The sequence below is a fragment of the Mesocricetus auratus genome, unplaced genomic scaffold (genome assembly GCF_017639785.1).
Source record: "Mesocricetus auratus isolate SY011 unplaced genomic scaffold, BCM_Maur_2.0 Super-Scaffold_100676, whole genome shotgun sequence".
NCBI classification, from domain to species: Eukaryota; Metazoa; Chordata; class Mammalia; order Rodentia; family Cricetidae; genus Mesocricetus; species Mesocricetus auratus.
The window spans coordinates 145,330,387-145,354,747 of record NW_024429266.1 but is presented as its reverse complement, the minus strand read 5'-3'; the positions used below and the strand labels follow the sequence as shown (position 1 = coordinate 145,354,747).

The 24,361-nt window shown below is 48.4% G+C and overlaps 2 protein-coding genes across 4 annotated transcripts in view; both read right to left on the bottom strand.

The window, feature by feature from the left end:
* Positions 1 to 207: 207 nt before the first annotated feature.
* LOC101829335 (N-acetyltransferase 8-like) overlaps positions 208 to 24,361 on the bottom strand; it is a 43,292-nt gene continuing 19,138 nt past the window's right edge. The window contains exons 1-3 of one of the 3 annotated variants that reach the window (XM_005071219.4): positions 22,361 to 22,467; positions 1,666 to 3,477; positions 208 to 1,045 (exon numbers count right to left, since the gene is read on the bottom strand). In XM_005071219.4, the coding sequence (XP_005071276.1) occupies positions 290 to 973 (684 nt within the window). In that variant the 5' untranslated portion in view covers positions 974 to 1,045; positions 1,666 to 3,477; positions 22,361 to 22,467 and the 3' untranslated portion in view covers positions 208 to 289. Of the gene's footprint in view, positions 1,046 to 1,665; positions 3,478 to 22,360; positions 22,481 to 24,361 lie in introns of those variants that run through there. The other 2 variants (XM_013114148.3, XM_013114149.2) reach the window with 2 other exon arrangements.
* Positions 20,675 to 22,487, bottom strand: LOC101829072 (N-acetyltransferase family 8 member 2). The gene is made up of 2 exons (XM_040737334.1): positions 22,361 to 22,487; positions 20,675 to 22,044 (listed from the first exon to the last, which is right to left on the bottom strand). The coding sequence occupies exon 2, from the start codon at positions 21,969 to 21,971 to the stop codon at positions 21,291 to 21,293; it is 681 nt and encodes a 226-aa protein (XP_040593268.1). The 5' UTR covers positions 21,972 to 22,044; positions 22,361 to 22,487; the 3' UTR covers positions 20,675 to 21,290.

The following is a 24,361-nucleotide window of genomic DNA, read 5'->3' as shown; positions in this document are numbered from 1 at the left end:
CCATACATGGCCTCTACTCAGTCATGTTGGCCCACGAGACTGGGTCTAGTCAGTGTCAGCATGGGCCACACATGCTGGTCAGGCCATGAAACTACCCCCACTGCATCAGTGGTCACTGATAGCCCTCTGCAGGAAGTAGATTTTGGAAGAAATGGATCACTCCATTGTCTCTGTTCTTCACCCTCCATCAAATATACAGGATTCCAATGAGCGTGACAAATATGGCTTTATGATCCACTGCAACATTAGGATTTGCTTGTGATAGCACAGTGAACTAGAGGAAATTAGATCAAAACTCAAGTTCCTGACCCGAAGGGAGTGGATAACTGAAATGAATTGAAGGGACAGTTAGTAGCTTCGCTACTGTGTTGAAGAAGGACGTGCCTGTCTTCTGGAAGCCCATGCCCTTGTAGAGGGTTACAGCATCATGCATCAGCATAGAGGTACGCAAAACGACGTCACTGTAGCCCTGGTTCCGTGCAAACTGGAGGACAGCTCTGATCAGCGCTTTCGCTATGCCCTGTCCTCGGTGCTGTGAGGACACAGACAGGTGGAAGAGCAGCAGCTGCTTCCTCTTTAATGAGGCATCCTGGACTGGCCGAGCAGCCGCCAAGCCTACTACCTGGCCCTCAGTCTCAGCCACCAAGAAGCAGGAGCCAAGGTCACTGAGGTAGGACTTGGTGATGTCAGCCAGGTCTGTGTGTAAACACATGTTCACAAACTTCTTCAAGGGCTGTCTGGCAAGGAGCCACAGTAACAGGAGTAGAAAGAAGATGCACATAATGGCCAGCATCCAAGAGCCTGACACTAGGACCAGGGCAGTGGGCATCCCAAGTAAGACCAGGAGGGTTCGGGGCAGCATCAATGCATGGTAGAATGAGGTAGGGATGTGCTCCTCCATGCCCCTAGAGAACAAGTCCAGGACCTGTTTGTGGTCTCTCTCCTGGTACTGGCGGATGTGATGAGGAGTCATGAAGAGTCTTCTGGGTCTCAAATTTGCATCCACAAGGGACAGCCAGACATGCCAGCACACCACCCCTAAGCTCTGCAGAAGAGAAAGAAAACCACGTGAGTCCTCCGAGTCCTTTCAACCATGCTCCAGGCCTCCTAGGAGCCATGTAAAATTTACACTTGTGTGTTTTCTAGTGTCACCCAGGAAGCAATAGGGCATCACTGGAACCAAGTATGAAGGCACTAACCCTGACCACTCCCTTGGATTCTCCCTCAGTTTCTCCCTCTACATCTTTGTGATTTAGTCATGCCGTTCACCTCTGGGAGTCTTTATGCCTTCCTCTGTAGAATACAATAAATAACACTCGGTTTCCTGCCTAATTGTGAGGATTTAATATGGTGGCCTGTGTATATTTCGTGTGTTTATAGTCCCTTCCCCACTGCTCTCCTTACTCAGTTACAGACTCTCTGAAGTTTTGGTGCCCCGAGACAGTTCCCTGTGGCAGGAAGCCTGGTATCAGGCTGTTTCCTCTTCACGGTCCATGCATTACACAATCCTGTGCTCCCAAGCACAAGTTTCAGAGAAACGTCTTCCCTCTGATTACAAGATTTAATTTAGTGAAAAATAACAGCTCAAGCCAAAACCATGCCTTCCCCCAGTGAGTCCCCAGGAAGGTTGAGGAACTCCAGGCCCACAGAGAACCCCAGCCTTACCTCCCTGTTCTTTCACCTGATAGCACAGAGCAGAGGATCCCAGGACACTGTAGACTCCACAATCAGAAGAACCTGCCAGGACCTGCCCCTCCTCCAGGCAGAAAACTTGGCTGGTGTCTCATTGGCTGGCTCCAGGGTAATCATAAACCACAGGCCATGAACTAGAATATGACAGGGGAGAAAGGGCCTGTCCACGCACTTTGTGATCCCCATGGAGCTAATCTGGGAGGAAAAGCAGGTCTGATGTGATCCCCGGGTCCTTAGCTTTGTGAGAGACCCCCCCTTCCTGATTTACTCAAGCCACACTGTCTCACACAAGCACACTTGGCCCTCTCTGAGGACATCCTGGTGCCATGTGAACACATTTTGGGCAACAGTGCAACTCACCCTGAGCTCACATGAACAAGAGTCCAGGTCCATTGGCTCAGCAGCAAAGTCCTCTGTGGCATAGTTTCTCCCTGTCTAAGCTTGCCTGCACCTGTTCTAGAACAAGGAATGCTTGAGGTCTGCAGTAGCTCTGGGTCTTCTCCTTCAACTACCATGTGGCTTTTCCTGCTATGCTGCCTTTTCAGCCCCAGAAGTGCCACCTTCCAGATGACAGGCCCTAGACAATGGCCAGGTGTGTTAGCTCTGGGGGCTACTGAGAGCCAGGAAGACTACTCATCCATGTCACATATCTTAGCTGAGTTGTCCTGGTAAAGGCAATGCTCCTCCTCTGTCCCCAGCCATGACCTTCAGGCTTGTGGAGGTCCTGCTGTCCCCTCCCATGACTCTCTGCACAGGTGGAGAGGAGGCTAGACAGAGTTCTTACTTAGAAGGAGTTTCACAGGAGCTTTGGGGCCAAGGAAGAGTGAGACACTCTCACTGCAGTGACAGGGACAGGGACCGGGGAGGGGTGGATAATGCTGTAAAGTCGGGAGATGGGAAGGATGGTTGGTGTCCTGAGCAGTGAGGGCAGCTGGTCAGAAGCAGGGATGCTTCTGAGGCAGGACCAAGGCACAGGGTAAGGGTGGTCTGCAAGGGAAGGAATGGCTGGTACTCGTAGAGACCCGGTTATACAGGACCCACATGCCCGCCAAGTAGTACAGACATCACATTCCAGATGCACGCGAGGCTGTGATTATGCTTTTGGTTGGGATGATAAATGACAGCTGCAGTGGTGAAACCACATTTGTCTTTATTCACTTGGAACACGTGTCAGTCATGGCAGAAAAAGGTGCTGTGCATACAGGTGTGTGGATGGTTCTAGCAAGACAAGGGTCCCCCAGCGTGCAGGCTGCATGCTGCATGCTGTGGTCAACAAGATGACCTAGAAATTAACACTCAGGGCTGCCTCCCAAGAGGAACCGTGGTACAGAGCTGAGTTGGGGGCAAGTTCAAAGGATATTTTTTCATTGCTAAAGGGTCTAGTTTGCCCACAATGTTGTGGACCTAGTGGCTTTCTTGTTTGCAAGGGAGCCTTGTTCAGTGTTGGCTAAGACATCAGCAAAGGTAGTGTGTCTTCTGGTCTGTCCATCGAGACACAGGTCAGACAGTGAAATCTCTGCAACCTTGAGGTGCACCGGGGGAAGAAGTGACAAGAGTCAGCACCACCAGACAGCAATGAGCAGGGGGCTGGCCTCAGAGATGCAGAGAGGGCACAGCAGAATGCCTTAGCTCACGTAGGGAGCGGCAGGGATGGTCTGGAAGTGCCGCCTGCAGATTCTTCATGACAAACCAGAGACTGGAACCCAGGTCCTTCCTGGTGGAGGCTGTGGCGATTCAGGGTGTTTATCTTCAAGATAGGGTTCCAGGTTAACCATTCTCATGATGCTTGTGAGAAAAGTGGGTGTTAGTGTAACAGTTTCCAACACAGGGTGTTTACAGGGAAGCAACATAATGAAATGCTGCAAAGGGAGGAGAAATACTCCACTTGCCAGGAGCAACCCAGGAACTTCAGGAAGTCCCTAAAACTGACCAGATTGACTACTGAGAGACTCAGGCCTCAGCACAAAGACCTGAGCAGGATGCAGCCCCACCCCAGTCAGTGGGACTCAAGGTCTCTCCTGCTCTGCTGTTGCATCAGATGGACAGAGAGGTTCAAGTTAACTCGCAATAAAGACTCTCTGGCCAGGCGTTGGTGGCACACGCCTTTAATCCCAGCACTTGGGAGGCAGAGGCAGGCGGATCTCTGTGAGTTCGAGGCCAGCCTGGTCTACAAGAGCTAGTTCCAGGACAGCCTCCAAAGCCACAGAGAAACCCTGTCTCGGAAAAAAAAAAACTCTCTGTTTTTGCACTGGATCAGTTCTCTTGGTGGTCTTTTAGGGGTTCAGGCTTTGGCACAACATTTGGGTGCTCATTCTGGATCCCCAAGCCTACCATGATCACCATCTACTGAGTCTTGAAGCACCAACTATCAAGTACTTTCTCAATTCCCCAGGCAAGCTCTGTACTCTGTTTCTGGTTTATGACTATTGGAGCTCCTTCTGTGAAGACTGTTTAAGATCTAGGCAGACACGCTGGAGGATCACAGGCTAGGAGACCAGGGGATACCCCAGGACCCCACTGGTGGGCCAGGGTACCCTTCTGGGGGGCATTGAATCCCCCTAGTTCCTTTGCAGGAACTGAGTGGGTGGTGGCTGCATACCGTTAAACCGGTGTCTAACTTTCATGTCTGTACATGGCTGCCTGTTGTCTGTTAATTGTGTGTGCATCTTTGTGTTTGTCCTGTTTATGTGTTTGGAACATCCTGAAATCATGGGCCAGATGTCCAATCGACCTCCCACCCCCCCTAAGCCTCTTCCTTGACCATTTTAAAGATTTTAAAGATTTCAGAGACCATGCTCAATGATGGGAACACATAAAGGCCAGCTGACTCCAGAACCTCTGTGAACTAGAGTGGCCACCCTTTAGACTAACTGGCCCACAGAAAGCACTTTTAACCTATCTGTCATTAGCAGGGCTGAGATATCATCTACGGATGGCCTGGACACTCAGACCAGGTTTCCTACATCAGGGAGGACCTGGTTGCAGACTGCCCCCATCCCGACCCCACCCAGCCCCCATCACCTCAGTTAAAGCCATTTACTCACAACCAACTCAAGGGACCCTCAAAAGTGTTCACCTTAGGAGATACCAAAAGCATCCCCCAAGGATCCCAAGCCCAAAACTGCCCTGGTTCTCCAAGGGAGATTGGATGAAGACCTCCTAACCACACCCCCACCATATCTTCTTCCCCCTCCTATTCAACCCCAGTCTGGGCGCTATCTCCTAATATCACCAAACACTCCAGGGGAGGCTGAGCCCATCCACGGAAGAACACTCCGGGAAGGTACTGCCTATGAGGCAGACTCTGCTGCCCTACCCCTTCATGCGATCAAGGCAATGAGGTTTATCTGTACTGGCCCTTTGCCACTGCTGACCTGTACAGTTGGAAAAAAAACGAGAACACCATTTTCTAATAACCCTACGGGTCTTATTAAACTTTCGGATTCTGTCACTTTCACTCATCAGCCTACATGGGACGACTGCCAGCAGCTCCTAAAGATCCTTTTCACTACAGAAGAAAAAGTGAACATTACTGTTGAGGCCCGGAAGTTGGTTTCAGGCAATGACATCCCATGGCCAACAAGGCCCAGATTGATGCAGGCTTCCCTTTGACTGACCCCCAATGGAATTTCAATTCACCAGAAGGTAGGGAGTACCTCAAGGTCTATTGCCAGATTCTAATGAGGGGTCTCCAGGCAGCTGCTAAGTACGCAACTAATTTGGCTAAACTTTATAGTGTTAAGCAGGAGGTTAATAAATCACCATCAGCCTACCTTGAGATTAATGGAGGCTTTTAGGGCATACTCTCCCATGGACCCAGAGACAGCCAACCATAGGTTAGCAATGGTCCCAGCTTTTGTCAAACAAGCAGCACCAGATATTAGAAAAAAAAGCCCCAAAAGATAGATGGCTTAGATGGTAAGTCGACAAATGACTTGATGAAGATAGCAGCTAAGGTATATAATAATAGAGAGACTCCTGAAGAAAGACAAGCCAGACTGAGGATAGAAAACAAAAAAGAAAGACAGGAGAGGATTAGAGCAGTAGAAAGGAAAAAGGAACTAAGAGCCACAGCGGCTACAGATGAAAAATGGGCTCACAACATGGTTTGAATACTGTTAGCAGCATCGGCTGCAGATCCAGAGAAAAAGCGAAAACAAACTCCAATGCCTGGTCCAGTTCAGGACCTAAGAGGAGTCAATAAATGAGTCATTGACATTAACTTCACAGTGCCAACCCTTATATATTACTGAACTCATTGTCTCCCAGCCTAGAGTGATACGCTAGACTTAAGATGCCTCTAGCTTACCACTTGTAGTTGGAGGTTTCTGTCCCACCTTGTCCCACAGTCGTTTTGTCCCAAATAAACACACAGAGGCTTATGTTAAATATAAACTGTTTGGCCAATAGCTAAGGTTTCTTATTGGTTAGTTTTTTCTTAATTATTAACCCATTTCTATTACTCTATGTATCTTCAAGTGCCTTGGCTTACTGGAGAATGCCTGGACATCCTATCCTGGCAGTCTCCTTGACTCTGCCTACTACCTTTCTCGATCCTTGTTTGGATTTCTTTCCTGGCTATATCCTGGCTGCCCATGATGCTTTACTCATCAACCAATAAGAGAAGCATATATTTACAACACACAGAAAGACATCCCTCATCAACCACTGGCTCCTCAGAGCCAAGCCTACTTCACCTTTGAATGCCATGACCCTGAAAAAGGAGTCAACAAACAGCTGACCAGGACCCAACTGTCCCAGGGGTTCAAGAACTCACCCATCATATTGATGAGGCACTCCATGAGGACTTGGGGGCCTTTTGGACTGAACACCCCAGGATCCCTCCTATAACATGCAGATGACCTCCTGATTGCCCCTGCCACTGAAGATGACTGCAAGGTAGGGACAAGGGACTTGCTTCAGACTCTGGGAACTCTGGAGTATCAGATTTCAACCAAAAAGGCACAGATCTGCCAGGAAAAAGTGACATATCTAGGTCATATTCTAAGAGTGGTATTGGGGAAGTCTTATGCCAATAAAGCACTGTCTGGCCAATAGGAATCTAGATAGGTGGGACTAGGAGTCCAGGAGGACTCTGGGAAGGAGAAACACAAAGAGAGTCAAGATGTAATGCCATGGGTGTAGGAAGCCCGGAACCATTCTCCGGTAAGAGAAATACTTAGATTAACAATTATGGGGTAATTACTTAAGTCAGAGCTAGCCAGTAAGAAACAAAGGCCAACAGCTTCATAATTAATATAGCCTACTGTGTGTTTTTTTGGGACTGATGTGGCTCTGGAATTAGGCTGGCGGGAAGGCTTCTCTCAAAGAAAAAGCTTCTCTTAACACAGAGTGGGGCCACGCTGGCTGCAAGAGGCAGGCAAAGAAACTCTGTTAAAAAATGCCTACTCCAACCAACAGGAGGCAGGTTAGAGTTCCTGGGATCAGCTGGCTTCTGTTGTCTCTGGATCCCAGGCTTTGCCAAAATGGCAAAGCCCCTATATGGAGCCACTTAGGAAGGCCAGCCCTTTGAATGGACGGGTGAACAGCAGCGAGGGTTTGCCCAGATTAAAGTGGTCCTATTGTCAGTTCCAGCACTAGGACTTCCCGATATCGCAAAGCCCTTCTGCCTATATGTAGAAGAAAATAAAGGAGTAGCTAAAGGAGTCCTAACCCAGAGGCTTAGACCATGGCGATGGCCAGTGGCTTACCTCTCAAAAACACTGGACCCTGTTGCCTCAGGGTAGCCCCATGCTTGAGAATCAAAGCAGTCATTGCCTTGCTTGTCAAAGATGCAGACAAGCTCACCCTAAGGCAAGAACTGGCTGTGACAGCACCTGATGCAGTAGAAGGAATCCTCCAGCAGCCTCCCAAGCACTGGTTGAGCAGTGCAAGTATGATCCACTACCAGACTCTCCTCTTTAACAGCCTGTGCATATGTTTCTCCTCATCAATGGCCCTAAAGCTGGCCACCCTGCTCCCTGACCCAGACTTGGATCAACCAATTCATGACTGCTCTGAGATACTCAGCCGAAGCCCCGGGACGTGGCCCGATTGGAGAGGCCAAGCAATGCCAGAAGCTGAATTCACCTGGCACACTAACTGGAGCAGTTTTGTCAAAGACAGACAAAGGAATGTGGGCACAGCGGTGGTGATGGAGGGAGAGGACATTTGGGCTGAGGCTCTGCCCCCAGGAATGTCAGCCCTGGCCAAGGTTTTATAATTAGCAGAAAGTAAAGACTTACTGTACATAAGGAGAGCTGCTATGCATTTGCCACAGAACACATGTGTGGTGCTACAAATCAAGAAAGGGGGATTCTGACAGCCCAGGGAAAGACTGAAAAATAAGCAGAAACCCTGGACTTGCTGAAAGCCCTATGGCTCCTGGCTAAGCTGGCAACCATTCATTGTCCAGGACATCAAAAAGGGGACTCCATAGTTGCTTGGAGAAATCAGTGGGCAGACAAGGCCACTAGGGTGACTGCAGAACAAGTTGTCTCAATACTATCGCTATAGCTGCCACACTTGGGTCCCCGAGAGCTGACAGACAAACTGGCATATACTGCAGAGGATGTGACCCTCATCCACAGCCTATGGACCTGGCCACCCAAAAGGCAATAAGAATGGTGGCTAACAGGAAGTGGAGACTAATCCTGCCTGACAAAATGCCAACACACTTGTCTAGACATAGCCACTAAGTTACCCACCTGGGCCCCTAAAAGACTGAGGACCTGCTCAAATGGTCTCATTTCAAGGTATTTGGCCTCTGAGACAAGGTAGAACAGGTAGACTCTAAGTGCCTGGCTTACAAACTAACCAACACCAAGCCCTCTGGAGGGAACCTGGGGTGTGGGTGAGAGGAGACTGCCCTGGGCCTCACTGGGAGACTGATTACACTGAAGTAAAGTCAGGAAAATATGGCACAAATATCTGTTTTATAGATACCTTTTTAGGCTTTCCCTGCCAAACATGAAGCTTCCCAGAGGATGATCAAGAAGTTACTTGAGGACATCATTCCCAGGTATGGTATCCCCATTCTGATTGACTTGGACAGTGGACTGGCTTTGCAGCACAGGTAACTCAGGGTGTACCTAAAATACCTGGGGCAGATTGGAAATTGTGTTGTGCCTATAGGCCTAAGAGTTCTGGCTAGGTAGAGAGCATGAATCAGACCCTAAAAGAGACCCTTACCAAATTAATCTTGGAAACTAGCAGTGACTGGGTGGCTCTCCTCTCCTTTGCCCTACATCGGGTGCAAAACTCCCCTTACACCCTCGGGCTTACACAACTTGAGATCATGTTTGGTTGACCCCCTTCCATCCTCCCCAACTTGTGGTCTGACTTACTGAGTTTAATGATGTAAACTTGCTTGCCTCCTTAAACACAGCAGTCTCAGTGTTCAATGATATCTGGCTGAGGTTGCAACAGGTATACATCAGTTCTAGCCTGGAGACTGGGTCTGTGTCAGGAGACACCAACACAAGACCCTAGAACCTTCCTGAAAAGGGTCCCATGTCGTGATCCCGACCACCCCCACTGCAATCAAGGTTGATGGAATCGCCGCCTGGGTACATTACCCCCATACCCACATGGCTAATCCAAAATCGACAAAGCCACCAAAACCAGCCTCAGAAAACACTGGGCCTCACTGGAATTGGACTGTAAAACCTGGCCCTAACAACTCTCTGAGACTCAAACTTAAGGTCAGATCTCCCAATGACTATGCCAATACCCACTCTGCTCCTTGTCATACTAATGCTAGACAGGGCCACCAGTAGCCTAAACATCAACCCCTAAACCTTACTTGGCAGCTCTTAGGCACCCATGGAGACCTGTCCAAACAGATTTCTTTTTCTTTTCTTTCTTTTTTTTTTCCTGTATTGCTTTGGAGGTTGTCCTGGAACTCGCTCTGTAGACCAGGCTGACCTTGAACTCACAGAGATCTGCCTGCCTCTGCCTCCCAAGTGCTGGGATTAAAGGTGTGAGCCACGGATGCCCAGCCCAAACAGGTTTCTAAGGTAAAATATGGGGTATTAGCATATGCTATGGGGCCCTCCCAGGAGCCATATTAATACTTCAGTTGATAGCCATGGCCCCTGTCCCCTAGGGGGTCAGGGTCCCAAAAGATAGGGCCCAACAAAATACTGGCTCAACCCTACCGCCCTTTTCCCCCAACAAAGCAGCGGATGCCCCCATGCTGACTCAGTCTCTCCATCAGGTTTCTACATCCCTAGACACACTGGGTTCCCCACCACATTGCCTGCTCCAGTCAAACTAGAACCAGACCCCCATCTTGGGGTTGCTGAGGCCTCTTACCAGGTCCTGAAAGCTACTAAATCAGATCTTTCTCACTCTTATTGGTTGTGCCTTGATATCATCCCCCCCCCCATGAAGGGATAGCCACAAAGGAAAACTATACATAATTTGACCAGCCCTCTCAATGTCATTGACAACAAAAGGAGAAAGCCAGGCTCGTGTTACAGTTAGTCGTGGGATTTGGCCTTTGCCTAGGGACCATACCTCATACCTATAAACCTCTATGCAACCAGACGGTCCAGACACCCCCCTAACAGGTATCTCTTACCCTTGGAAGGAAGTGACGACTGGTGGACACGTTCCTCCAGGCTGGCCCCCTGGGTTCGTGGGCAAGTTCTAAGTTGAACTAAGGACTTTGCATACTAGTATACCTGGTCCCAAATATAATTTATCATACAGAGAGATATACCAAAGACTAAAGGGACACACAACATGACTGAAAAGGGAACCTATAACCACCCTCAGGTTAGGCATCCTCCTGAGCCTTGAGATGGCCAGTGCAGGAACTGGGATACCATCTTTGGCAATGCAAGGCAAATATTACAGTAATTTATGAACTACCATTGACCTAGACATAAAAAGGCAAGAAAACACCATCACCCACCTACAGGATTCACTAACTCCCTGGTTGAAGTGGTGCTGCAGAACAGATGGGGATTAGATCTAGTATTTTTACAGTAAGGTGGGCTCTGTGCAGCCTTAGAGGAATATTGCTTCCATGCTGATCATTCAGGGATGGTAAAGGAATCACTGGCCAAAGTCAGAGAGGAACTAAAAAAAAGAAAAAGGAAATGTGAACAATCTCAAGGATGGTTCCAATCTGTTTAAGGGCTCTCTGTGGTTGGCTACCTCGGTCTCCTCACTGCTAGGGCCCCTGCTGATCCTAATGCTCTTTCTTTGGGGCCCTGTATTTTCAATAGGCTGCTTGCCTTCATTAGGGAAAGGACTGACACAGTGCAGTTAATGGTGCTACAGTCTCAGTACCTCCCATCAGAGACCCTTGGAGAGAACCTATGATTGGATCCTCTATTTCTAGAGAACCGCAGCCATGGCACTAAGACCTGAGCAGGATGCAGCCCCGCCCCAGTCAGGGGGGGCATGACTGCCCCTGACCTTAGCCCTAGTTACAGGAAAGACCACGAACACCTCCCCCGCAGGGAGAGGCCAATCACAAATGGACAAACAACTCCGGATCTCCTTCTGCTGAGGCTAAAGTGTTGTCTGAAGTGTAGTCTGCTGAGACCAAACGACCCTAGACCAAAAATAGCCAATCAGCTCAGTCCAAATAACCCTAACCAGGGCTTCAGCCAATCCCAAGTCTGTAACTATGCAGTTTTGGAATCCCCCAACCTCCCTGGTCCTTGTCTAACCACAATAAAAGCCCCCACCCCATGCTGCTCAAGGTCTCTCCTGCTCTGCTGTTGCATCAGCAGGACAGAGAGGTCCAAGTTAACTTGCAATAAAGACTCTCTGCTTGTGCACTGGATCAGGTCACTTGGTGGTGTTTTGGGGATCCACACTCTAGGCACAACTACACTTGCATCCTTCAGCGTATAAGTCTATGTGAGCAGTAAGCAGATTGCTGAGAGACTCTAAAACAAGCTGAACTGCCTGGGAGAAATGGAGATTAGACAAGTTGCCTAGAAGAGATTTGGACCCAATGAGATGCCTGGAAAGAAACCTCTCCAGCCAGCTGAAGTGTTGGTATGAGATTTGCTCAAGTGTTCCTGTTTTTGTGACCTATCACCCGTGATGGGGTGGGTTTTGATGATGCAGCTCTTTCTGAATCATTCCTGCTCCTGTAAGTAACCATTCACCAATAATTCTGTACATGGCCCAATAAAACTCATTGGTTCACTAAGCTGGACTTTGATGGTGTCTGTACTTTGTTCTGACATCAGCTCTGTCCATGGTAAGTAGGGGTGTGTGTGTGTGTGTGCACACGCGCGTGTGTGTTTAAGGGACTCTAGCCAGTCTGAGCATGACAAACATGACTCTGGCAAGCTTTGCCCTTGCCCCCATTATCACTGCCTTGCTAAAAACTGTTAGATTTTCCAGACAGTGGTGGCGCACGCCTTTAATCTCAGCACTCTGGAGGCAGAGGCAGCCAGATCTCTGCGAGTCTACAGAGCGAGTTCTAGGACAGCCAGAACTACACAGAGAAACCCTGTCTCAAACAACAATAACAACAAAAGAATAAAAAATGTTGGATTACATTCCTAAGGCTAGCCACCAAGGTCCAGTCCCTTATGTGGCCACCCCCTCCTCCTGAGGCTGACGATCAGGTTCAGCTATCTAAGTACCGAAGTCCAACAATCAGAAGCTCCCCTTGTCTCACCCAATTAACATGCCGAATTAAAATTAAACACCCCATCCTAGCATGGGGTTTCTCCTTGTATCTTTATAAACCATCGTTCTCCTGTGGGCTATGTCTGTCTCCACTCTATCCAGAGTCCCCCTCTGGGACTTCTATTCCTGTCCCCTATCCCTTGTTCCCTTCCCCTTCTCCCTTGTCCTCTAGTCCTCCGTCTCCTGGCTTTCTCTTATTCCCTGCCCTTTGTCCCTCTGGGACAAATAAATTTCCTTTGTGCTGAGAACTGGGTCTTGGGAGTCCTGAGCCAACACCATTCCCTTACAGCATTGTGTCTTTCCACAAATAATGTCCCACAACAATGGATCACTCTGTCTCAGGATATTGTCTCTAACATGTGACTGGTTAAGCGGAAATTAAGCTAGGGGCCCGAGGTGGGGACCAGGGGCTGTGACTGTGGCCATGTAGATTCTGCGTCATATCCCACCAGCTGGATAGTGAAAGCTTATGCCCCACAATTCCTACTACCAGACTGTCTTAATTATTGCTGTGAAGGGATACCATGACCACAGCAACTTTTTTCTAAAGGAGAGCGTTTAACTGGGACTGGCTTACAGTTCAGAGGTTTAGTCCATTATTGTCATGTGGGAAGCATGGTGGAGTGAAGGCAGGGGCATGCTGGGAAGGAGCTGAGACTTCTACATCTTGATCTGCAATCAGCAGGAGGAGACAGCTAAGCATCAGGCCTGGCTTGACCTTCTGAGACCTCCAGTGACACTTTTCCTCCATCAAGGCCACACCTCCACCAACAAGGTCACACCTCCTAATAGTGCTATTCCTAATGAGCCTATAGGCCCATTTTCTTTCAAACCACTGTGGTTAGATGGTCAGTGTCAGTGTTAGTGTTACGCACTCTTTAAAAAAGTGAGTGTACTGCCAGGCGGTGGTGGTGCACGCCTTTAATCCCAGCACTCGGGAGGCAGAGGCAGGCGGATCTCTGTGAGTTCGAGGCCGGGCTGGACCGACAGCCTCAGAAACAATACAGAGAAATCCTGTCTCGTAAAAACCAAAAAAAAAAAAAAAAGTGAGTGTACTAATGTGTGTGTGTGTGTGTGTGTGTGTGTGTGATAACAGGGCCCCAAGACCTTAGCACAACTGTCTCCATAATGGAAGTGTCATTCAGGCTGTAAAACCTAGCACATAGACAGCACCACCTGCCAAAAACCAAAACAAAGACCTAATCCACTACAGTCCATATAGTTCTGGGAAAGTCTCAAAGTGTACTAACCCTGTTTTTTAACTTCTGTAGTTTTGCTTCTGGGTAACTGTTCTTGCTAACTAAAGTAAGTCAACACAACATGTTTTTCATGGTTTTGTGCTTATAAGCTCATTCTGAGAAAGGCTCAGAACTACTTACTTTTGCAACACACAGTGTTGTCTCCGATTGACAAATAGACTTTCTATTGGCTTAAGCCATGTCTGAGCAGTCTTCCCTGGTGGACACCCCCAACACAATAAGAGTCCATCTCTGAAGCTCACTCGTTCATTGCAGCCGAAAGAAAACCCACAGTGGTGCTTCAGCTGCAAAGAAAACTGAGACCAGACAAACTGCTGAGAAAAAGCAGAAACCAGCTGAGCTGCCTGGAAGAGGTTTAGACAAGAGTCACTTGGAAAGGGCACTCTCCAAACCTGTGGTCCTCTAAGTAGCCCTCACCCATATTCCTCTAAGTAGCCCACAATGAAACTCAATAGTTCATCAAGCTGGACATTGGTGGTATCTATCATGAACTCCAATATCTGGGACGAATAGAAGTGTATTGTATCTCCCCAGGAAAAGTTGTGTCATACAACAGATAAATCTAAGAAACCCTTCTCCCTGCCTCAGCCATCAGAAAGCACAGTTTGGCATGACACACATGTACTTTGCAATTGAAAGAGTTAAATTCCTCACCTGGATCTGGCCTGATTCCCAGTGCTTGCTAAAAGATTGCTTAAATCTCCTTAAGTAAAGCAGGAGATAAAGCATTTGCCTTAGAGATTATAAAACATGGATATGTAAAGCCTGTCACAGTGGGGTTATAACCTTAGAGATGGTTAAGTATGAGGTAGTAAAACCTGTCACACTGGTGATTAACACACAACACCAAATGTGTGCTAATCTTAAGCTTGTAAATGTGCTGCCTGTTCAAAACCCTTAGTTAAACGCTTTTGTAAAGGTTCAGTTCTGCTTTTGTGATTTTTGTGAACGTTTCGTCTGTCCTAATTGGTTGAAAACACATATATTGCATGTGTATTCCAATATTGCTGCCACTCTTCTATTCCAGTTTGGAGTGAGTAGCATGATGCCGTGATAAATATTTTTTTTTTTACTTTTGCAACATTACTGCCTCTAGGAGTTCTTTGATTTAAAATTGGGGATACAACAGCAATGATGGGTGGCTCCCCATGAACTTCACTTATTTTTGGAGAAAATGCCTCTGTGTGCTCGCTTACCAAGATGAGAACTAAGAATCTCAGGTTAGCCCTTTCCAAAGCATCTCAATGTGACATCACGGTCACAATCTCGGCTTAGAGTGAGGAAGGGGCCTACCAAAGGGTTGTCAGAAATCATAGGCAGGACTTATGGTCAGGGTTAGAAAGAGGTCTTTCGGTCTCTGGCTCTAGGTGTTTTCAGAGCTGCATGGCCTTCCAGGAAGCCAGGGTAACCATGGAGTTCAAGGCCCCACTGGGGTTCTTTTAACAAGTGTATGTGTGTTCCTCTGGAAATGAACAGGATGAGGGACACAAGCTGGACAGACACTAGCCACTCAAGCATGTAGCTCTGGCAGGCCTTGTCCTTCTCCCCCATTCCCTCTGCCTTGCTAAAAAACCATGAGATTACATTCTAAAGCTAGTCACCATGGTCTAGTCCCTTATTTAGCCATTTCCTCCCCCTGAGGCTGACTACCAAGGTCCAGCTATGACAGTATTGGTGCCCAGCAATCAGAAGTCCCCCTCGGCTCACCTAATTAACATGCTCAGTTAAAAGTAAACACCTCACTCTAACACGGGTTCCCATTTTACCTTTACACACCACCATTTGCCTATGTGCTGTGTCTGTCTCTTGTCTATGCAAAGGCAGCTCTTTGTTCGTCTGGGACAAATACTCCTGCTCCCTTGGCCTTTTCTCCTTCTCTCTTGTCTCCTAACTCCTTTATCACCACATTCCAGACCATTCTGATACAGACCTCCCCTTCTTCTCCCTGTAAGAAGGACACCTTGCAAGGTCATTTGCTGCTGTTTTCTGCCTGAATCAGAAAGCGGCTACTTTACTTTTCTTCCCTGTTTAATAAAAGATCTGTCTGTGAAAATAGAAGTTTGGATGTAGTTCTGCTTAACCTGGGGTCCAGAAGAAGGCGGTTCCCCTTCACAAACTATCTCCCTTATTTCAGTAGTCAATGAAAAATTCATTGGCGTTTGACAGTTTCTTCATTCTTTCTGAGCACCCATCACTTTAACAATCCTTCTCTGTCTTTCTCTTTGTTGTGTTTAATTCCACAAGACAGCTGAGCAGCAGGACTCAGAATATTTGGATCCCAGGGTCCTGCTTTTGTCAAAGTTTCTTCCCAAAGCCACACATGTACACTATGTAGCACGCATTCTCTCTGGCTGTGGATACTAGGGCACTCTGGTTATAGGTATTATCAACCCCAGGAGTCTTGGAAATAAGCCCATACATACGTGTGTGTGTGTGTGTGTGTGTGTGTGTGTGTGTGTGTGTGTGTGTGTGTACACTCATCTGTAGAAGTGTATGTGTAGAGGCCAGGAGTCCATACTGGATGTATTCTTTAGTCACTTCTCCACTTTGTTGAGACAATGTTTCTCACTCACTGACTGGCTAGACTGAGTGGCTCCTATGCTTCAGGGATCTGCCTGTTTCCATTTCCCCAGCGCTGGCATTATAGTTATGTGCTGCAGTGCTTTTTTATATGAATACATGGCTGAGCTCAGGTCTTCATGTTTGTGCAGGAAGCACTTGCCAACTCAGCCATCTGCACGTTTTGTGAGGACTGTGACTACATATCACAGGAGGAGCCAGAATTAATTGAGTTTTCTTACAGGCGCCCACATCAGCACAGAAAATGATTTATAAAAGCTGCATCATTGGACGTCCCTGAACAACAGGCCAGTAGCTCCATCACAGCTCACCATCCTCAACAACGGTTTATTACTTATGTAGCCCTAGAGAGGGGCCCCGTGGGCCCTGTTAAGTTTAATCTGAGAGGTCTATTCCCACAGATAGAAATACAAAGTGTCTTTGAATTCATGGATGCTGGCAGCAGTAACAACTTGGCCATCTCTCCAGCCCCAAGGGAGGTTTTAAGGAGCATGGGGATGGTTACATAAGATCTAGAGAATCAGATGTCCTTGATCACAAACTGTAAGATCTAAGCATGCTCAAGTTCAACTATCAGAACATGGCCACTCCTACCTTGAACTAGCAGTCATTGGCAGGTGGCCTGGCAGAGGAATTCACTGTGCAGGGTGTGGCTTTTGAAGGGTCCTTGTTGATTACATCCTGCTTTAGGATACTCATCCATGAGCTCTTTTAGTCAGAACCAACCAGTTTTCTCCATTAATTTATTTGGTTAGAGACTGATGAAAATGACAGCACTGACTCTTAGAACTTGCACAAAATACCTGGAGTTGACTGCACGACCGTTTTTGTTGTTGTTGTTGTTGTTTGGTTGTCTATTATATTTTTTAAAGTGTATTACATTTACGTGTGTGTGTGTGTGTGTGTGTGTGTGTGTGTATGTGATATGTATATGGTGGTCAGAGAATAACTTGCTGGAAAACTCCTTCCACCATGCAGGTCCTGGAAATTGAACTCAGGTCACTAGGCTTTGCCACAAAGGCCTTTTCCTGCTGAGCCATCTTGCCGGTCCTACAACCATTTTAAAGTACATAATACAAGTGTCAAGGACATCTACACATGGGTGAGAACTGGCTCTTGCACTTCCCTTCCTTAGTCCTTCAGTTCAGCCTTGAGTCTGTGTCCATTGGTAGAAACTTGCAGTTGAACTCCAAGGGATACCCAGGACTGAACAAAATAATTGGTACTAAAATAAACGACACAATTTATATGAGGAACAGGCTCAGTGGGTTTTCATGCCTCAGTGAGGGGACACAATTCTCCCTGATTTACTCAACCACCCACGTCCAGCTACAGCCTTTAAGCTCAGGCCCCTGTCAGCCTTGCACTGGTTCTCCCAGTGAACCAGGTTTGAGTTTGTAAGTTGCTCTCCTGAATGCCCCGCTCCATAAGCCTAAGACATATGCCGAGGACAGAGATTCTGTTGAGAAAATCAGATGTTTTATATTAAAAGAGATTAGTCTTCTCAGCCTGGTGCCTCCATTTGTGTCTTCACCTGTTCCTGAGGCGGTGGGAGTGGATTCATTCAGTCAGAGCCAAAGTGGCCGCAGCTACTCCATTGTTAAGAAAACCCCACCGACACTTTGCTCTTTCTAACCTTTGAGATCATACCTCTGAGTTTAGACATTTCCAAATGGGTCTACATCTTTTTTTTTTTTTAGATGTAAGGTACACGGTTACACTGTAAGATTCTACGGCCTTTAGTCCATCAAAAGTGTTGTGCCGTAACCATATGTCTCAAATCCCAAGCATTCCCAGCAGCCCAAGGAGCAACTTCAGCTCCAGAAACCAGAGCTTCCTGCTTCTGTCTCCCCAAACCCTGGCCACCTCCATTTTACCACATTAACTTGCATTTTGGCTCAGATCTCATGGCACAATTTCCTATTTATCACGTGTGCTTCCCAAGTCTATTTCACCAGTGCTCAACTACAACTCAACAAGTCTTCCTTCTCGTCTTAGCCCACTCTGACTTAGTGATGTCAATCCTGTGCACACAGATATGCAGCCATCAGCACAGAATGGCCCCATTCCTACATCCTTCAGGAGGAGATGGAGAAGCCTTGTGTGAAGTTGGTTCAAGAACACTGAGGGCATTCCTTCCCTTCCTCCTGTAGAAGGCTCCTTGGCACCTGCTCAAGGCACTGTTCAGGATGAACATTTAAGTGCTGCTATTAGCCATGAGGGTGTAAGGAGCTCCATGTCCCCTTTTCTATTTAGCAGGCAACATGGCAGCTGATATTCCCTCCCACCACCCCATGGGGAACACAGGTCCTGGAGCAAACAAATAACTCTCTATGGCAGCCAGAATACCAATAAGACAAGTTTCTTCTTTGCTCATAGGCCATCCTTTTCTCTCAGCTGAAGTGTAGTTGCTGAACCCAAAATGATAATGGCGGGGGGGGGGCAGCAGGAGAGTAGAAGAATGTCAGTGGCCATCATTGTAGCATGTTCAGATGCTGCCAGCAAATTTTACTGTCCTTGAGCTGCTGCCATGTCTGGAGAGGAAGGGCGGGGACGGGCAGCTCTGGTGCTATGTTTCCAGGATCAGAGTCTCTGAGCAAGAGAGATCCCCAGGATGGGTTGGAGAGTCGCACAGCTTTCCTACGTGCCAAAACTTGCTGATTACCTACCGTGGCAGTCTTTCCATCCTGGACCTACTTGGCCTCTCTGTTCCTGTCATTTGCATGAGGAATGGCTTACTCAAGTGGGCACAAGAGGAGAGTAAAAGCATCCTTTTGTCCCTATGTTAGTGTTTTGTGTAAACAGACATCTATTCGCACTATACAGGGCACCAGGACAGACCACAGAGACGATGCTACCCACTTTGGGTTTGATGAACCAGTTTACTGAAGTCACTTGCAGGAACATGGGTGAGGGATTGCAATGGAGCATAGGGGACCCAGGCAGCTGCATCAGTTGAAAGCCCACCATTGCATGGGTAATGACACATAAATCTGCAACACTGGAGTTCCTAAGAGTCTTCTCTCTGCTAGGAAATGTTTACTACTGAGGCGACTTCAGGGAGAGCTCGTGAGGGCCCTTTCCGGAGTCTCCCAAGCTTCTGTCAGTCCTCCGTGGGAGGGTGTTTCAATTCAGACCAAACATGCCACCTGTTGTGCCCAAATTCTGAACCCCAAAATCACCAAGAGACCCATTTCGATGCAAAAGCAAAGAGTCTTTTATTGTAGATGTTTAACGAGCTAATAACCCCATTAGCTCGGGCCCTTCACCCTGCCACCATGGCAAATGGCTGGAGAAAGACCCTGAGCAACCTCGAGGCAGGGACCTTAAAGGGCAGCGTAAGGGGAGTGTCTAGGGGTATGAAACAGTCTCAGGATTGGTGCACTTCCAGGTTTGGGTAACCCACCCTGTGTTGATTGGTCAACTGGTTGTTATGACACATAGGCCCTCCCAGGGCGATTGCTATGTTCTGCACGTCACTGTTGTGCACTGTCGGTAAAACACACCCAGAGTCGTAAAGCACAGCCCCGCCAGCTAACTTCTGATTGGTTCCTTGCCACGAGGAGGGCATCTGACCTTAGTGACCAGGACAGGAGCGGCAAGGTCATGCAAGCACATGTTAGCCTGTCATGGCTGCTAAAATGGTCACTACACACCCACTCCACATCTGAAATCTTTATGTGGCCTCTTCCGCAGCTCTCCTAAGCCTTGGAGCAGATGATATACACATCTAGCTTCTTCCACTATGACTCATAGGAACAGTCACCTATTCTCAGCAACTTGACAAGTTACCAGTTTCTGATGTAACCACCACCCACTGTGAAAGGTCTCCCTTCACGACTGAGGCTAGCACAGAAGTCATATATAGGTATAAACACAAATGTTTTGAAGGCAACTTGACACATTATACTTGCCTAATAAAAAATAAAAAAATGTCGAGCCGGGCGTTGGTGGAGCACGCCTTTAATCCCAGCACTCAGGAGGCAGAGGCAGGCGGATCTCTGTGAGTTCGAGGTCAGCCTGGTCTACAGAGCTAGTTCCAGAACAGCCTCCAAAGCTACACAGGGAAACCCTGTCTCGAAAAACCAAAATAAATAAATAAATAAATAAAATAAAAAAATGTCAGGGTGGTCTGTGTAGCTTGGGTCGGTTGATGAAAGAAGGCACTCCAAGATGAAATTTTAGGGCCTACGTGGCAGCAGGAAGGTCCAGCCTCTCTGATGGACTGAACCCAAACAGCCATAAAAAGATGTACTTGTTGATCATTACCCAAAGTATTTCCTCATACCAAGGCCCCTCATCTAATTTACATATCTTACTAAGGACAGTGTCACATACCCTCATAACTTTAGTCCATTATTATGGATTGTTTGCAATACACAATAAAACAAGAGCATCAGGTATGCCTGAGGAGTCCTGTGACCAAAGTCACAGGAAGGCTGCAAAACGATTCTACAAATCACGGAAGACAATCACTGTTTGCCACCAAGATTCTTTACTGTTTACCACATGATTCTTCAAGGTCAAAGTACTTCTAGAAAACAGCTGTTCATTCTAATGTCTACCCCTAATACAGTGACTCTGCTAAACAACTACAAGATGACAAGTTATGAGTTTCTGATTTAACCACCACCCACTGAGAAGTCTCCCCTCGCAACTGAGGACAGTGCAGCAGTCACCTATGGGTATGAACAAAATGTTTTGAAGGCCATTCAAAATTGTTCTCACTGCATCAGAGGTCATCTTCCTCCCCTTGGCACAAAGGTGGCTCCTTTCTGTGTTCACTTTGGCCCCTCTGCAAAGATCCTACATCCTGACTGGGCTGCTGGAACTTGTGAGACCACCTATCTGAAACTGATAGTTACAGAGTCACACATGAAATGAATGCAGTGTCAGCTCAGGGTGGGTTCTGTGCTATACTACTTCAGCACTAGAAAGATGAAAGGGTGCCACTTAAAACCCACAACTCCCCACCAGCAAGGCTGGATCTGAAGGAATGAAACATGAGCTCCGTGACTGGCATTTGTAAAAGAGCAGGGTTTGCTTGTTCCTACAGCAGAGTGAACTGGAGCCCCACAGACGGACAAAGAATGGTCACATCCCCGGTTCCCAAGCAATAGGGAGAGAGTAAGTGAAACGAAGGACAGAAAGAGCCATCAACCTCGTGATTGCACTGACGAAGTACTCATCTGTCTTCTGGAAGCCCATGGCCCGGTAGAGAGCCAAAGCACTGTACTGCACAATGCTGGTCTCAAGGACAACGTCGCTGTAGCCCTGGCCCCGTGCAAACTGGAGGACAGTTCTGACCAGTGCTTTCGCTATGCCCTGTCCTCGATGCTGTGAGGACACAGACAGGCGAAAGAGCTGTAGCTGCTTCCTCCCCAGTGAGGGATCCTTGACTGGCAGGCACCCCACTATGCCCACCACCTGGTCCCCAGACTCAGCCACCCAGAAGGAGCCATGTGCATTCAGGTAGGACTTGGTGATGTCAGCCAGGTCTGTTTGCAAACATGTAGCCACATACTTTCTCCAAGAAAGCCAGACAAGGAGCCACAGGCAAAGGAGTATGAGGAGGCTGCATGCTGTGGCCAGGAGCCAGGAGCCACATACGAGAACTATGGTCACAAGCACCCCAAATAAGGACAGGAGAGTCTGGGGCACTGCTAGCATATGGCGGAAGGCAGCAGGGACATTCTCTTCCATGCCCCTGGAGAACAAGTCCAGGACCCTTTTGTGGTCACTGTTCTGGTACTGACGGATATGATAAGGAGCCATGGGAGACTTCTGGGTCTCAAATACCAGTGATCAAGAGGGACAGTGAGACCTTCTTGCTCAGCTTCCCTGAGCCCTGTAGGAGACAGAGGAAGCCATGTCAGCCTCCCAATTCCCTCCCAGCCTGCCAGAAACCAGTGAGACTCCACTCATGGGTGTGCCTCTGTCAACACCCAGGAGGAAGCAGAACACTATTACTGTGTGAAAGCATCAGGTCAGCATCACCCGTCGACCCATTTCCTCCCTTTTCCAGTCATGTGACCCTGGGACATGTCCCTTGACCTCTCTGAGCCTGTAGATCATGGGAAAACACTTGGCTTCTAGGTTGCTTTAAAGATGTAATACAGCAAGCCATGTGCAGACCCTCCCCTCTTACGCTCCGTATCGCTTACCAGTTATCTGACTTTTGGTATTGAAGTGGTATGCTCTGGAAAGATATGCTGTTCTCAGAGCTTGGTTTCCTCTTCAGGGTCCAGACGTTTCAGCAAATCCTCTTTCCAGCCATTGGAAAGATTCAGTCTACAGAAAAGCAAAAGGCCAAACCAAAAACACTCCATCTGGGGGTCCTCAGGAAGTTGTGGGACTCCGGACCCACAGAGACCCCCGAGTCTCACCTCTCTGTCCTCTCACCTGGTACCACAGATCCAAGACTGGCCAGGATGGCCTCAGCTTCCAATGACATCCAGCAGAGCCTACCAGGGCCTGAAGAATGCCTAGGGAGTAGATCTGGTCTGGCTGACTCCTGGAAAATCATAAGCCAAGGACAAGAGCTGGAATGAGACACGGGCTGGGATCCTCATCTGTTCATCTCCTGACCCCCACAAATTTCACCTGGAGAGGAAGCTGGGTCTGCCTGGCCCAGAGTTCCTCACCATTGGGGGGTCTCCCCATCTTTCTGTCCCCTTCATAACACAGCATCTTTCTACCCAGAACACTTTGCCTCCTCTGGCTCCCCGCCTAGTCTTTGGCACACAGCTGCTGGGAGAGGCTCATGGCAAACTGGGCTTCTCTTTCTCTCTGAGCTGTGGTTGGTCCCAGGACAATGGATCCTGATGGTGCAAACGACTTCCTGCCCTCCTAGCCATCAAACCCTCACCCAGCCACCGTGTTAATGCAAGGGTTTTGCTGGACGCGCCCTTTTCAGTCCCTGCAGTGCTTGTCTAGATGACAGACCCCACACAGTGGGCAGCTTTGTGAGCTTGGCGGCTCTTTAGAACCAAGACATCATACTCCTCATGCAGATTAGTTGAGGAAGTACCTCAACCAGCCAGGCAAGAGCGACGCAGAGGGGCACTTTTCTTGCAGGCGACGCCTGTGAGATGGACGCTCTGACGCCCGTGAGATGGACGCTCTTTGCCCCAGTCCTAACCTACAGATCAGTGAGGGCCCTGCTGTCTCTTCTCACGGCCTCAGCTGTAAAGCAGCCCTCGTCTGATGCAGTTAGCTGGGGCCTATTGAAGGCATGCCAGTAGGCTCTCCAGAGAAAACACACATACAGTTAGGTAGGGTGGAGTCTTACATCCTAGAAACCCCTCAGGAGTCATGTATGGCAAAGCTGGGGAGCCTTTGGGCACGGCGCATAGGCAGTATGAGCAGGGTCACGAAGGTAGGGATGATGGGTACAGCCCGGGTCATGCTGTAAGCTTACAGTGAGTTCTAAGGAGAAAGACCGGAAGCAGCCTCCGTGGAGTCTTACATTGGGGAAAATTCTCAGGAGCATTTTGGGCTTCGGGAATAGGTAGACGCCTTCAGTTCAAAACTGCAATAAAGACCTGAGGATTCAGGGGAGGGAGGGAGAGGCAATGCGGTTTTCCAGGGAGGACTTGGGGTCAAGACTCTAGGAGACGTTAGTTAGCCTCTGCCAGCCGTGCTGGAAGCTTCTCAGGCCAAAGGGAGAGAAATAGGGGTTCCCCTGAGCAGAACTAAGGCACAGCTTGGGCGGAGTATGATAATAGCCTGTGGGAAAAGGAAAGACGCCTTACATGGATTCTGAGGGGGTAAGAGTGGGATGCAGAGAGGAACGTGGGAGGGACGGGAGAGAGAGACCACCGACTTCAAGTTTACGTAGCATGGATCCTTACAAGGAACAGATAGATATCCTTTTAACTAGTGAGATGCTCTACCTGGGAGAGAAATTGGAGGCGTCCGGAAGTGGCAGGCTTGTTTCCCAGGGGGAACGATCTTCCGGTACTGAAGGTGCGTTCCGCTCTCAGGGCCGGGCGGGAGCGAGTGAGTGCTCCTCCTGTCAGGCTGGCAGTGTTCCTGCGTGATGGCACGCAGATCTCCCTGCCTCAGTTTGCTGCACTCCCTCCAAGGCAGGGCTGGAGATCACGCGAAAGGGGTGCACAGACTCAGCGCCGCTCGGCTAGGCTCCTCATTCCGCGGCGCCCCCT

What these genes read in the sequence shown, in the direction of transcription:
- LOC101829072 (XM_040737334.1), bottom strand. Translation starts at nt 21,971, where the DNA reads ATGGCTCCTTATCATATCCGTCAGTACCAGAACAGTGACCACAAAAGG.